The sequence below is a fragment of the Aquarana catesbeiana genome, linkage group LG06, assembly GCF_042186555.1.
Source record: "Aquarana catesbeiana isolate 2022-GZ linkage group LG06, ASM4218655v1, whole genome shotgun sequence".
NCBI classification, from domain to species: Eukaryota; Metazoa; Chordata; class Amphibia; order Anura; family Ranidae; genus Aquarana; species Aquarana catesbeiana.
In genome coordinates this window covers 41,380,135-41,395,797 of record NC_133329.1, presented here as the reverse complement: position 1 = coordinate 41,395,797, position 15,663 = coordinate 41,380,135, and the positions used below count along the sequence as shown (strand labels likewise).

General features: G+C 46.4%; 2 protein-coding genes across 2 annotated transcripts in view; one reads left to right on the top strand and one right to left on the bottom strand.

The window, feature by feature from the left end:
- The window catches only part of KAT8 (lysine acetyltransferase 8), a 40,232-nt gene extending 37,500 nt beyond the window's left edge, over nt 1–2,732 (bottom strand). The window contains exon 1 of the mRNA XM_073635723.1: nt 2,473–2,732. The gene's annotated coding sequence lies outside the window, so the exon portion shown is untranslated. The remainder of the gene's footprint in view (nt 1–2,472) is intronic.
- A 238-nt stretch (nt 2,733–2,970) lies between these two features.
- The window catches only part of LOC141147949 (uncharacterized), a 118,380-nt gene continuing 105,687 nt past the window's right edge, over nt 2,971–15,663 (top strand). The window contains exons 1-3 of the mRNA XM_073635108.1: nt 2,971–3,461; nt 9,800–9,874; nt 13,903–14,039. Coding sequence (XP_073491209.1) covers nt 3,260–3,461; nt 9,800–9,874; nt 13,903–14,039 — 414 coding nt within the window. The 5' untranslated portion in view covers nt 2,971–3,259. The remainder of the gene's footprint in view (nt 3,462–9,799; nt 9,875–13,902; nt 14,040–15,663) is intronic.

Genomic DNA, 15,663 nt, shown 5'->3' with positions numbered 1-15,663 from the left:
AGGACACTGTATAGAGGGATGAGGAGGACACTGTATAGAGGGGTGAGGAGGACACTGTATAGAGGGATGAGGAGGACACACTGTATAGAGGGGTGAGGAGGACACACCGTATAGAGGGATGAGGAGGACACACTGTATAGAGGGATGAGGAGGACACACTGTATAGAGGGGTGAGGAGGACACTGTATAGAGGGATGAGGAGGACACTGTATAGAGGAATGAGGAGGACACACTGTATAGAGGGATGAGGAGGACACTGTATAGAGGGATGAGGAGGACACTGTATAGAGGGATGAGGAGGACACTGTATAGAGGGGTGAGGAGGACACTGTATAGAGGGATGAGGAGGACACTGTATAGAGGGGTGAGGAGGACACTGTATAGAGGGATGAGGAGGACACACTGTATAGAGGGGTGAGGAGGACACACTGTATAGAGGGGTGAGGAGGACACACTGTATAGAGGGATGAGGAGGACACTGTATAGAGGGATGAGGAGGACACACTGTATAGAGGGATGAGGAGGACACACTGTATAGAGGGATGAGGAGGACACTGTATAGAGGGGTGAGGAGGACACTGTATAGAGGGGTGAGGAGGACACACTGTATAGAGGGGTGAGGAGGACACTGTATAGAGGGATGAGGAGGACACTGTATAGAGGGATGAGGAGGACACACTCTGTATAGAGGGATGAGGAGGACACACTCTGTATAGAGGGATGAGGAGGACACACTCTGTATAGAGGGATGAGGAGGACACACTCTGTATAGAGGGGTGAGGAGGACACTGTATAGAGGGGTGAGGAGGACACACTGTATAGAGGGGTGAGGAGGACACACTGTATAGAGGGATGAGGAGGACACACTCTGTATAGAGGGATGAGGAGGACACACTGTATAGAGGGATGAGGAGGACACACTGTATAGAGGGATGAGGAGGACACACTGTATAGAGGGGTGAGGAGGACACTGTATAGAGGGGTGAGGAGGACACACTGTATAGAGGGATGAGGAGGACACTGTATAGAGGGATGAGGAGGACACACTGTATAGAGGGATGAGGAGGACACTGTATAGAGGGATGAGGAGGACACTGTATAGAGGGATGAGGAGGACACACTGTATAGAGGGATGAGGAGGACACACTGTATAGAGGGGTGAGGAGGACACACTGTATAGAGGGGTGAGGAGGACACTGTATAGAGGGATGAGGAGGACACTGTATAGAGGGATGAGGAGGACACTGTATAGAGGGATGAGGAGGACACTGTATAGAGGGATGAGGAGGACACTGTATAGAGGGATGAGGAGGACACTGTATAGAGGGGTGAGGAGGACACACTGTATAGAGGGATGAGGAGGACACTGTATAGAGGGGTGAGGAGGACACTGTATAGAGGGGTGAGGAGGACACTGTATAGAGGGGTGAGGAGGACACACTGTATAGAGGGGTGAGGAGGACACACTGTATAGAGGGATGAGGAGGACACACTGTATAGAGGGATGAGGAGGACACACTGTATAGAGGGATGAGGAGGACACACTGTATAGAGGGGTGAGGAGGACACTGTATAGAGGGATGAGGAGGACACTGTATAGAGGAATGAGGAGGACACACTGTATAGAGGGATGAGGAGGACACTGTATAGAGGGATGAGGAGGACACTGTATAGAGGGATGAGGAGGACACTGTATAGAGGGGTGAGGAGGACACTGTATAGAGGGATGAGGAGGACACTGTATAGAGGGGTGAGGAGGACACTGTATAGAGGGATGAGGAGGACACACTGTATAGAGGGGTGAGGAGGACACTGTATAGAGGGATGAGGAGGACACTGTATAGAGGGATGAGGAGGACACTGTATAGAGGGGTGAGGAGGACACTGTATAGAGGGGTGAGGAGGACACTGTATAGAGGGATGAGGAGGACACTGTATAGAGGGGTGAGGAGGACACTGTATAGAGGGATGAGGAGGACACTGTATAGAGGGATGAGGAGGACACACTGTATAGAGGGATGAGGAGGACACTGTATAGAGGGATGAGGAGGACACTGTATAGAGGGGTGAGGAGGACACTGTATAGAGGGATGAGGAGGACACTGTATAGAGGGATGAGGAGGACACACTGTATAGAGGGATGAGGAGGACACTGTATAGAGGGATGAGGAGGACACACTGTATAGAGGGGTGAGGAGGACACACTGTATAGAGGGGTGAGGAGGACACTGTATAGAGGGGTGAGGAGGACACACTGTATAGAGGGGTGAGGAGGACACTGTATAGAGGGATGAGGAGGACACTGTATAGAGGGATGAGGAGGACACTGTATAGAGGGATGAGGAGGACACTGTATAGAGGGGTGAGGAGGACACTGTATAGGGGAGATGAGGATTATCTGGGCTCTGTAGTTCCTCCTCATCACACTCCTCACTCTCCTCTGTCACCATAACAATCCATCTCTGACCTCACCGTGTCAGTCACATGACCGGCTCCTCTGACGTCACCCCGTCTAGAAGACTTCACGTAAGGGACAGCAGGATCCCGCCAACTCCTCCGGACAATCTGGCCGCCCTCCGACTCGAATTCGGCGCCTTCTAAATCCGAACCCGTCACCTCAGGTTAGGCCGCTACCAAGTATCGGAAGTACGTCGCGGATCACGTGATGAGAGCGGCGGCCATGTTTAGTAGGGGCAAGCGTGCGAAGCCGTGGTTTGTGCAGCTCCGCCCACTCATTGTGAACAGTGGAAGAGGCGATAACCAAAGCTCCGCCCAGTGACTGGACGCGGCGGGGAAGGGTAAGGAGGAGTCGAAAGGCGCGGTTCCGTCACAGCGGGAGGAAGAGGCGGGGCCGTATCCGCCAAGGCGCAGTTTTGCCCAATCATTGATCACAGCGGGAAAGAAGAGGCGGAGCCGTAATGTGCAGTGTCGCCAAGTAATTGGTCACAGCGCAAGGAAGAGGAGGAGCCGGAAATAGGAGCTCCGCCCAGTCTTTGTGCGCAGAGGGAGCCTGCTGGGTACACGCAGCCTTGTTCAGTCTCCATCTTGTCTCGGCAGGTTGCGGTCCGACCTTCACTCTCTCCTCTCACCCCCTCGGCTCTGTGCGAGGAGCGATCTCTCCCGGGTACCCGGCCTTCTCTCCATCACACACCGCAATCACATCCCGGGTGTATCCCGCGTCTCTGCGAGGAGACCCCCTACCAGAGTTCCCGCTCTTCACCGCGTCACGTGATCTCCTCACCCGCCCCTGATCTCCGCCATGGCCGCCGTGTCCCAGCCGGAGAATGAGAAGCCGGAGGTGAAGGAGGGAGGAGAGGAGATGGAGAGCAACCCGGAGGAGGAGGAAGAGGAGAACATGGAGGAGGACGGAGAGGAGGGGGGAGGGGAAGACGAGGAGGAAGAGGACTTCACCGTCCATATCGGGGCCACCTACTCCTGTAAGAGGCAGGACGGCACCTACCGTGAGTACTTACCTCATCTATTATATATAATGTATAATACTCCCCTCCCCCACCACCTACCTCACCCCTCCCCCCACCACCTACCTCTCCCCTCCCCCACCTACTCCTGTAAGAGGCAGGACGGCACCTACCGTGAGTACTTACCTCTATATCTATATATAATGTATAATACTCCCCTCCCCCCACCACCTACCTCTCCCCTCCCCCACCTACTCCTGTAAGAGGCAGGACGGCACCTACCGTGAGTACTTACCTCATCTATCTATATATAATGTATAATACCCCTCCCCCACCACCTACCTCACCCCTCCCCCCACCACCTACCTCTCCCCTCCCCCACCTACTCCTGTAAGAGGCAGGACGGCACCTACCGTGAGTACTTACCTCATCTATTATATATAATGTGTGTGTATAATACTCCCCTCCCCCACCTACCCATCCCCCCACCACCACCTACCTCACCCCTCCCCCACCTACTCCTGTAAGAGGCAGGACGGCACCTACCGTGAGTACTTACCTCCTATATATTATATAATGTGTGTATAATACTCCCCTCCCCCACCACCTACCTCACCCCTCCCCCCCCACCTACCTCCCCCTCCCCCCACCTACTCCTGTAAGAGGCAGGACGGCACCTACCGTGAGTACTTACCTTCTATATATCTATATTATATAATGTATAATACCCCTCCCCCACCACCTACCTACCTCCCCCCCCCCGTAAGAGGCAGGACGGCACCTACCGTGAGTACTTACCTCCTATATATTATATAATGTGTGTATAATACTCCCCTCCCCCCACCACCTACCTACCTCTCCCCTCCCCCACCTACCTACCTCTCCCCTCCCCCCACCTACTCCTGTAAGAGGCAGGACGGCACCTACCGTGAGTACTTACCTCTATCTATATATAATGTATAATACTCCCCACCCCCTCCTGTAAGGCCTTGTTGCCCGGGGTGATGACGTATGTGCCGTGTTATCTGTCCTCTTATCTTTAATGTTGTCCCCTCCCCCATATCTGATCAGCACATTTTCCGGCTCATAGAAGCACATGGTACAAAAGGTGTGTCTGCCATCTTGAATAGGTGCCGGGAAACTTTCTATTCTTGTCTCTTCTCCCCCCCCAACAAAGGTGACCCACGTTATATTACCGGAAGTATTGGGACGCCTACCTCTACACATGAACTTTAATGACGTCTTATGCTGGCCATACACTATACAGAAAATCAGCCGAACCCATTTTCGAAAAACGAACGTTCGACCGTGACCGCAAACGATCGTGCCATCAAATAATGACCGATAAATTGTTCAGTGGACTTGAATACATTTTTTGTTCGTTTTTTTACATATACCTAGTGCAGACAGTTCGGACGGGAAACACATTAACCTTGCAATTTATCGTACGTTCGGCAGAAATTTTCCAAACTTCCCGTTCTTTTTTTTTTCCCACAAAAACGTCAAACGATTATCAATTTGTGCCCATTAACTTGCCGAAAAACGAACGCAGTGTCTATACGAATGATTTTTCGGCCGATTTTTCGTATAGTGTATGGCTCAGTCTTAGTCCGTAGGGTTCAATATTGAGTTGGCCCACCCTTTCCAGCTATAACAGCTTCAACTCTTCTGGGAAGGCTGTCCACAAGGTTTAGGAGTGTGTCTATGGGAATGTTTGATCATTCTTCCAGAAGCACATTTGTGAGGTCAGGTACTGATGTTGGATGAGAAGGCCTGGCTCACAGTCTCCGCTCTAATTCATCCCAAAGGTGTTCTATCAGGTTAAGGTCAGGACTCTGTGCAGGCCAGTCAAGTTCCTCCACCCCAAACTCGCTCATCCGTGTCTTTATGGACCTTGCTTTGTGCACTGGTCCAAATCATTTGGTGGAGGGGGGATTATGGTGTGGGGTTGTTTTTCAGGGGTTGGGCTTGGCCCCTTAGTCCCAGTGAAGGGAACTTAGGGCATCAGCATACCAAGACATTTTGGACAATTTCATGCGCCCAACTTTGTGTGAACAGTTTGGGGATGGCCCCTTCCTGTTCCAACATGACTGCACACCAGTGCACAAAGCAAGGTCCATAAAGACATGGATGAGCGAGTTTGGGGTGGAGGAACCTGACTGGCCTGCACAGAGTCCTGACCTCAACCTGATAGAACACCTTTGGGATGAATTAGAGCGCAGACAGCGAGCCAGGCCGCCTTGTCCACATCAGTGCCTGACCTCACAAATGCTCTTCTGGAAGAATGGTCAAACATTCCCATAGACACACTCCTAAACCTTGTGGACATCCTTCCTAGAAGAGTTGAAGCTGTTATAGCTGTAAAGGGAGGGCCAACTCAATATTGAATCCTACGGACTAAGACTGGGATGCTATTAAAGTTCATGTGTAGAGTGTAGAGGCAGGCGTCCCAATACTTATGGTAATGGTGTCTGTCTTCAAGTAGACATGCTTAAATCAAAACTACACGGCATCTGAGCGCCACAAACTGAAAACACTATTTAATTCATTTTTAATATTCCAAGAAATCTCTCCCCCCCCCCCATACTTTGTTGCTGACTAAGGATGAGCTCCGGCCTGTTCACACACCTCATGTACAGAGCCCGTCAGGAAGTCGGCACGGCGCTGATCACAGGCAGCGAGACATTGTATGGATACAGAGATCAGGAAATGTCTGCCTGTGATCAGCGCCGTGCCGACTTCCTGGTGGGCTCTACATGTGGGGTATGTGAACACACCAGAGCTCATCCTTACTGCTCAGAAATCACTTTGAAATACGCCCCCCTAGCATTTCTGATAGTGGCCATTTTGAATAAGGGCAGATGGATCATGTAGCATTTACTTCCTGGAATCAATCTGCCCTTACCTCAGGCATGCAGGTAGGAGGGTGTGCTGAGCTGAGAAATCCTTCCCTCCTGAAGACTCCTGTGATTGGTTATCAGAGATATGATTGGCTCCGCCTTCAACAGGAAGCACAAACCAGGAAGATTAGAAAGCCCCTCCCCCTCAGTAGTTTTGTGACTCTCTAGGATTACACGTCCCTCATGGATTGGATGTGATGGTGGTGGTGGGGGGGGGGGTGGTACCCTCCGGTGATGGTCGTGCTGCGCCTGTTTTGATGGTCAGGTTATTATTACCTGTGGGGGGGGTTCTTTCCATCCTGAAGACATGTGCTGGACCGTACCACTTGACTGATGCAATCTTCTCCAGCAGAGTGATTATTCGGCCTCTTCCTTCTCATGTGATATGGGGGGGGGGGGGGGGTCTTCTTTTCTAGCAATATAGGAGGAGGACAGACAATGGCGGCTTCTGTTCTGGGACCAGATGAGACTTCCTGGTACTCAGGATGAGATCTTCTTCCCCGATCACTTCAAGGCACAAACGTTCGCTCTCTGCTTCCTTTGTTCCCGGCACTGAGGGGGGGGGAGGGGGGCTGACGGGGTAGTATTGGACCTGTGAGGAGTAGAAAAACAATTAGAAGAGGTGAGGGGGAGGGGAGAACAGAGAGTGAAGAGGGCTGGAAGGAGCAAAAATTAGGATGGGATTATTCAATGTTTTAAAATCTGCAGCTTTAATTAAAACACAACATTCAGTGTCAATCCTGACCAGAGATTCCTTGTACTTCCTGTCCTAATTCACCCGCATTGTCACATGGGCTTCTGATAGGGGGGGGGGCTACGTCTGACCATTTCATCATTATACAGGAACCCCCCCCATAGAAAACACAACTCAGCCATCACTGGAGGGCATGTAGATGGGAAGTGACTGCAAAGGGGCATCAGCAAGATTGGGGGAAAAAATAACACGTGCAACTTTTAATAGATAATATAAAATATAATCTAAAACCTGTAATATAAAATATATATATATATATATATACAGGTTTTATATCATTTTAGTGCTAGCTGTTACTGATGCAGCAGGTGGGTAGAAATCTTAATGGGGTGCAGGCAGCAGAAAGATATTTATTACTCTGCTCCCATTGGCTCTGGGAATATTCAGCGTCTTTGTTCGGGCGAAAAAACTAATTATTACTGATTATGAAATTAATCAATTACTATTTTCATAATTGATTAATCGGCTAGTAACATAATGGGGTTTAACCACCTCAATACTGTGCATTTTCGCCCCCTTCCTGCCCAGGCCATTTTTCAGCTTTCAGCGCTGTCGCACTTTGAATGACAATTGCGCGGTCATGTAACACTGTACACAAATGAAATTATCATTTTTTTCCCCACAAATAGTTTTCTTTTGGTGGTATTTGATCACCTCTGCGGTTTTTATTTTTTACGCTATAAACAAAAGAGTGACACGTTTTTAAAAAAAACACAATCATTTTTACCTTTTGCGATAATAAATATCCAATTTTTTTTCTTTCTTTAAAACAAATTTTTTCTCAGTTTAGGCCGATATGTATTCTTCTACATATTTTTGGTTAAAAAAAAATCGCAATAAGCATATATAGATTAGTTTGCGCAAAAGTTATAGCGTCTACAAAATAGGGGATAGTTTTATAACATTTTTCATTTTTTTTTTTTTTTTTTTTTTTACTAGTAATGGCGGCAATCTGCAATTTTTATCGTGACTGTGATATTGCGGCGGACACTTTTGACACATATTTGGGACCATTCACATTTATACAGCGATCCGTGCTATAAAAATGCATTGATTACTGTATAAATGTGACAGGCAGTGAAGGGGTTAACACTAGGTGGTGATCGAGGGGTTAACTGTGTTGCTAGGGAGTGTTTCTAACTGTAGGGGGCGGGGACTCACTAGGGGAGGAGACTAATCGTTGTTCCGCTGTACTGGGAACACACCATCGGTCTACTCTCCTCTGACAGGACCGTGGATCTGTGTGTTTACACACACAGATCCACGGTCCTGCTGTGTTACCGGTAATCGCGGGTGCCCGGCGGACATCGCGGCCGCGCGGCACGCGCACTGGTGCCTAGTGACGCGGCGCGTGCGCCCCCTGGTGGCCTAGGAAAGCGAGGACGTCATATGACGCCCACCCGCAACTAGAGCTGCACCGCCTGGCCGTCAATTGACGGCCGGCGGTCGGCAGGCGGTTAAAAAAACAAAAATTAGCCCTTTATAGTACAAAGGGCAAATAATCACTACTATAAATATTACTTTCACTGTTCTACAGTAAAAAAGAATTAACCCCTTACAGTAGCTATTTGCTCTTTTTTGTACTATAAAGGGTTCTTCTCTTTTTTTTTTTTTTTTTTAATCCCATTATGTTACTAAACGTCTTAGACCTGAGTCACCTCTGTGTTTTTTGTTGCTTTTTGCAGAAACGCATTAGTTCATTTAACATGCTTTCCTATGGGACACGTTCACATCTATGATTTTTTTATTTTTTTTTCTGCTGTGTATTTGGAAAGGGTCAGGGACTTTTTTTCAACGCAAAACTATACTTTTTTTTTTTTTTCAATATACTTTAATGGAGAAGCTGCAGAAAAGCATGTAATGTGTTTTTTGCAGCAATTTTTTTTTTCTGCCCGACAAAAAATTGGCCAAAAAGCATTTAAAGAAAAGAAAAAAATGCAAAAACTGCATATCGCAGCAAAATCAGGTTTGCAAAAAGCACTGCAGAAACGGATCAAAAGCAAACTGCATAGGTGTGTACTGAGCCTTATGCTGGCCTCACCGATCAATTTTCAGATGAGAATATTCATACAAAAAATCTTTTTACGTTCGCTGAATGTTGTGTGTTTAACATTCTGTTTTTAAAATGAATGCTGTTTCTGAACAAAAACCATATACATTGTCTGAAAATTCCTTTCACCTAGAAGTTTTCTATTTCAAAATTTTCCCATCACTGTGGTTGAAAATGAATGTCGATTTGACCCCAATAATTAGAAAATCTAACAAACGTTCTTTAGATTAATTTTTTTATTTTCTTTTTTTTTTTTGAAGGAAGACTTGTTTTTGTAAGGTCAGCATATAATATATTACACTTGTTTGAATATCCGCAAAACAGTCTTTTTTTTTTTTTTTTTTTTTTTTTTTTTTCTTTTAATAAAAAATTACATCACACTTTTTTTTTTTTTTTTTAAGGTTATTAACCGAATAATCTGCTAACTAATCGTTGTCGCCCTAGTTTTTATTCCTCTGCTCCCATTGTCTCCTATCTGGGTATATTTTCTGTTTTATTCCTCTGCTCCCATTGGCTCCTGTCTGGGTATATTTGGTGTGTTCCCTCCTATCTGGGTATATTTGTTGTTTATTCCTCTGCTCCCATTGGCTCCTATCTGGGTATATTTTCTGTTTTATTCCTCTGCTCCCATTGGCTCCTGTCTGGGTATATTCAGCGTGTGTATATTCTATTGCAGATGACGCGGAGATTGTGAAGACCCGGATGAATAAACAGGCCGGCAGGGAGGAGTTCTACGTCCATTACGTTGGTTGTAAGTAACACGATGGAAACCTCCATTTCCTTTCTGTCCTCCGGCTGTACGAATAATCGGCTTCTCCTTCTTGCAGCAGTTTCTTTGTTTTCAGACCCTCTATAACAACGAGTGATCGGTATTATCAGCTGGGATGTGTATTGGGGTATCTGCAATGTTTAAATCAGGAAGTGATTGAGAAGCAGAACTCCTCAAGGACACTTTCTGCATTTTTATACTGAACTTCTATAGAATGTGTACATTTCTTGTCTGTTGCATAGTCCTGTGTACTTCAGCTGGCCTCATACATTAGTCTTTTAGTGCTACACACAACCTCTAGGCCGGCTCCATACTTATGCAAGTCGGTAATGTATGTGGTACATGCATTTTGGAGGCACCCTGATCATTTTCAATAGACCCCAGTAAAGAGCGCACTGCTATACATTGAGGTGTGCTGGCCAAAAATGGGTCTGTTATTTATTTTATTTTTTTTTGGGGTGCGTTAAAGCTTACTAGTCCCTACCAGTTGTACGCATATATATATGTAAGTGTGGTGATAGTCTCTAACACTGTGCTGCCACATGCATACAGCTGGGGTGGGGGGGGTGTAGTTGTGTGCTAGGAGTGAGATCGATTGCACGCCCCCAGCACTGTCAGGCAGGTGTCGGCCGGTGTTTATGGTGCGAGAGGCTCCTGATACATGGACCCTGTGAGAGGTGAGTACACTGATCACATGATCCGGAAACTCCTCTACTGCCAAGGCTGCCCTTAAAGGGCCGGCTCCTGCTTGCAGGGGGTTTAAGAACCCATAGGAAAGGAATGGGCAGATGCAGTGCACACACAGATAGAAGTGTGGTTTGGGCCTGATGGAAAAACATATGAAGGTGTTTGCACAACAGCACTTGCCCACAAGGACTAGGATTGTACAATTCTGATCATCAGAAAAAGTTTTTGGATGTTTGGACCTGTGCAGCTCAATTTTTATTGGTTTGGGTCTTGTGTGACTCCAGACAAGCTGTGCAGCCCAGGGGGGGGTAATGTATTTGGTCAGCTGTAGGTTGGGGGCACCCGGGAGCTTTTCATGGTGGTCACATGAAGAATATGTGCAGAATTGGTTGGTCTGACTTGTAGGGTTTCCCTCTGACTTCCACCAATGTTTATTGGCTTTCTAATCAATAAAAAAAAAAAAAAAAAAAAAAGCCACATGTTAAGCTCTCGTGTGAGCCTCTCCCTGTTTTTTTTTTTTTTGTGTTTTAACGTTCAATAAACACATGCTGTTGCTCTCAAGTAACAACCAATCTGGGAAATGTTTCCGTCAATATGTAAGATCCTTTAAATGAAATGACTTTGCAGGCTGCCATTGCTGAACTCCCAGGAAATGAAAGTCGCATGGCTTTTGCACACGGCCACTTGCCATCAGAGCTTAAAGCGAAACTAAACCCAAGGAAGCGGCCATCTTGGCCTCTGTTTGATCTTCAACTGCTATGGTGCTGCACATGTGATCCGTTATGACACCAGATATTTGACAGTTTGAAAGCACACACACGTGTGTAATAGCATTCCTTGCATGTTAGGAATTGAACTGTTTTTAAATTGATGGGTTTAGTTCCACTTTAAATAAAACTTTATTGTTCCTCCCATTCTCCTGCCAGGCTCAGCTCCTGCTTGTTTCAAGTCATTGGCTTTGGAAAATATTGGGCCCACGGAGCCAGGCAACTAGCATTTTTATTCAGCAATGGCAGCCTTTCTTTAATCTCCTGTAATCCTATTTCATTTTGATGGGATAGTCTGTTAAATGTTTAACCCGTGGCTCCTATCAGAGCTAATAAAAGAAAGTCGCTTTGTCTTTTCAATGAAGAGTGTACAAGTCCTACTCCTGGCTCTAAGGGATCTTTGCGGTTTTATTTTGTCTGCCTGACTCTAAGACCCCCTTTCACACTGGAGCGGGCAGCGGTACAGCTAGTTTTAGCGGCCCTTTACCGCTGCTATGACGGTGGCACTTTTTGGTCGCTAGTGGGGCTCTTTTAACCCCTGCTAGCCGCCAAATTAAGGTTTAAGAGCACGCTTTGCAGGCCCTTTGGCAACGCTGCCCATTCATTTCAATGGGCAGCGGAGGAGCGCTGTATACACCGCCCAGAAAATGCTTCTTGCAGGACTTTTTATTTTTTCATTTTTATTTTTTTTCCCCTCTTCCTGCATGCGCACCGCCCCAGTGTGAAAGCACTCGAGCTTTCACACTGGGGAGGTGAATTTCAGGTGCTATTTATAGCACCCCAGTGTGAAAGGGGTCTTATGGTTGGGGGGGGTCGGGGGCTTTGGTGCAGTGTGTGTGTGTAATAAATAAATACAGGTTTGGTGTTTTTCTGCAAATTCATAGCATTGAATGGTAATGCGTGTATAATGTTACTGCACCTAAAACGTAGAGGAGTGGAAATAAAGGCTATAAGGGTTTAATATCCTGCATAAGTTTTGTTTTTTTTTTTTTTTTTTTTTTGTTTTTTTTTTTTAATTGTGCTCTCCTCCTAGAGCCATTCCAATAAGGCCCTTCTGGGACCCAACCAAAGGAGGCTAATGGCTGGAGAGCAGACTGAACCTTGAGCCAGCACTCATTTCAGCTCTGCACAACCAGCACACCAAATAACAGGGGGAGGACTTCTGCCCTCCCCTAAGGCATTGGTGTGTATGAAGTCTAAAATTGGCAAATGGCAATTATGTACTATGAGCACAGTTGTTTTGCTCGGCTTGTAGTTAGCCTTGAATAAGAGGGTGATTTGATGTGCAGATCTGATCTCCCTGTACTCCTTTTGTGTAGGTGAGGTTTAGGTCTTTAGCCTTTGCTAAAAGGCATAAAGGTTTGCTGTTACCTACAGGGGTGGGGGGATAGCGGTAACTGTCAGATTCTCACCTTTGACAGTTGCTCTACCCAATAACCTGCCTGATGTGGGTAAGTGCCTCACAAACCTAAGACTGGTCACACATGATGGCTTTTGGCGCCTAAAGCCAAATCTATCTTTGTGACAATGTTTCATGTTCTGATGTTTAGGGAGTACCATGAAGTATGGTTACATACAACATCCCTCACAGTGGCATCATCCAGAGCTGGGATTGTTGACAAATGAAGATGGTCTTATCTAGTCTGATGGGACATGCTCACCCTCTTACCTTGTAGTTCAGCAGCACTTATTGAGTTTGTACCTTTACAGACTTTAGGCTGGCTACACACTATACAATTTGTCTTTAGATTTTTTTTTTTTTCCTTTTTTACTTTACCAAAACCTAAACGCATTCGAATTGTATGCACAATCAGGCAGGCACTTGCACTAAATAAATGAAGGGAAATCTAACAGAAGTTGTATGGTGTGTATCCAGCTTAAAGCGGTTGTATACCCACAGATAAACAACCTGTAAGGCATAATGAGGTAGTATGCACCAATACTAGCTCATTATAAAATTCTTACCTTAGAACGAGACGCCCAGGGAGCTGACATTTTTGTCCTCGGCGTTTTTTCCAGGTTTGCGGCTCCGGCGCTGTGAGTGGCTGGAGCAGCGATGACGTCACTCCCGCACATGCTAGAGAGTCTTCTTCCCGGTAAGGTCCAGGGAGCGTCTGCCAGGCATTCACAGCTCATGCGCTGCTGACTTCAGCGGCTGCATGCAAAGCGAATATCTCCTAAACCGTACAACTGTAGGTACAAACTAAAAAATGGGTATACAGCCACTTTAAGACTTGGAAGGGAAGAGCCTCTGTATTGCGCCATTCAGTTGCTATGCTCTGCAGACAAGATTGCAATAAAAAGGTAAATGCATATTAATGGGTGAGATTAGTGTTGCTGCATTTAGTCATCTCCTGTAAATGGAGGGCGCATGAAGGAAATTCCATTCTACAGGTTTAATTTGTTCAAATGTTTAACTTCACCTTTTTCCTCCAGTGTCCTGGGATCCTGCGGTAAGTAGAAGCTGGGGTTTGAGCCACACTCCCTCCCCCGCCTTCTCATCTTGTCTGTGTGTTATGAAAAAAAATACCTATTGTGAGCTCGCTTTTTCCACAGTGGCTCGCCGGCAAAACGAGTGGGTGGACAAAACCCGATTGGTGCTGAAACCAGCGAAAGAGGAGGAAGTGCCTAATGGAGACGCCGCCGAGGACGGAAAAGCGGAGCAGAAAAACACGGACGAACCTGAAGCGAAGGTAACGCACGCGGGCTGTCAAACCCACTCCGCCAAGCTCTCGCCGCTTAAGTCGAAGCCTTTGAAACATTGGCGCCATTTTTTTTTTTTTCGTTTGTTCTTTACCATCACTGTAGCCGGCTTTTAGACCGGAAACACATTTTAGTTTGATTTTTGAGGATCGCCTGTTTAGGGTGCCATGTCTGGAGGCTGAGACTTCTGGAGGTTTGTCTCTGGAGGCTGCTGAGAAGTTCAGTTGGCTTCATTCTCCAGAGTGCCTCACGTTGGTAGGTAAAGGCACCTCCAGGAAATGTACAGTTCTGAAGAAAAGAGCCATACATTGATCCCACTATTCTGACTGATTATTTTTGTTGTACTTGCCTTTCATTCAAACAGCACCCCACACTAAAATGTGTGTGTGAACTTCTGTCCAGGAACATTGAGGCTTCAGCACTGTTTATTTCTGTTTTGTAAAACTTTATTTTCACATAGTGACACTTCATCCACATTGGTGGTAACGGGTGATGCTTTCCCGTGCGCTGCAGTAAAATGCTGCATGTACATTCCTTCCGTCTGTGTTGCAGTGTGAATAGGGTACATAGAAGAGAAAATTTCTGTGTTCCCCAGCAGTCATCTGTGTTGATGCGGTGCAGAAAGACAGGTAACTGCTCTGTAAACAAGCCCTAAAAGTGAAACTTTATCTTTTAATTGCACTTTGAAAGTGCAATTGGGTGGCAGAAAAACATCCAAGTGGCCCATTATGTCTGCCCTTTATCATATAAAAACATTTTATTTTTTTTTCTTTCCCTTTTTTATTTTAGTATTTTTAAGTATATACATTTTATTCCCCTTTTTGTCCTGCAATTGAGGTTTTTTTTTTTTTCCTCTTATGGGACATTTGTGAAAGTTGGACAATTTTTTTCCTTATTTTTCCCTCTACTCAATGCTTTTTTGCATATTGCGCTCTTTAGTCTACAACTTCATTTTATTTCTTTTTCTCCCACCTTCTGCATCTTCTATAAGAGCCCTTTCATACTGGGGCAGTGGCGCTGCTTATCGGGCAGTAGTGGGGCGCTTTTAACCCCTAGAAGGGGGTTAAACGCACCTATGTAGCGCCAAAACGTTTTGCAGGCGCTTCGGCAGCGCTGCCAAAGTGGAGGGGCGGTGGATCACTACTCGTACACCACCCAGAAAGATGCTGCTTGCAGGACTATTTCTTTTTTTTTTTGTTCTCCCCCATGCTGCAAGTGCACCGCCCCAGTGTGAAAGCACTCGGGATTTCACACTGGGACTGCAGATGAGGCGCTTTACAGGTGCTATTTTTAGTGCTAAAGCGCCTTAAAAACACCCCAGTGTGAAAGGCGTTTAAATGTCCTTTTTCTTTAATGCGTGTAAATCAAGTGGAGTTTCTGGAAGCTTTTGCTTTTAAATTGCAAGTCTGCAGAAATGTAATTCATGTCATGAAACATCTGTGCAGTGACAGGCACCATATGCACAAACTACACGCTCTTGAAAGTTTGCTTTAAAGGCATGGTCTACCTCTCATCTTTAGGGTGTAACACCCCAAAAACCATCACTGCCCTGCTTGCATCCTCTAGAGGAACTTGCTGTGGTTGTGTGTGGGTCTGCTGGCACAGCCACTTCAT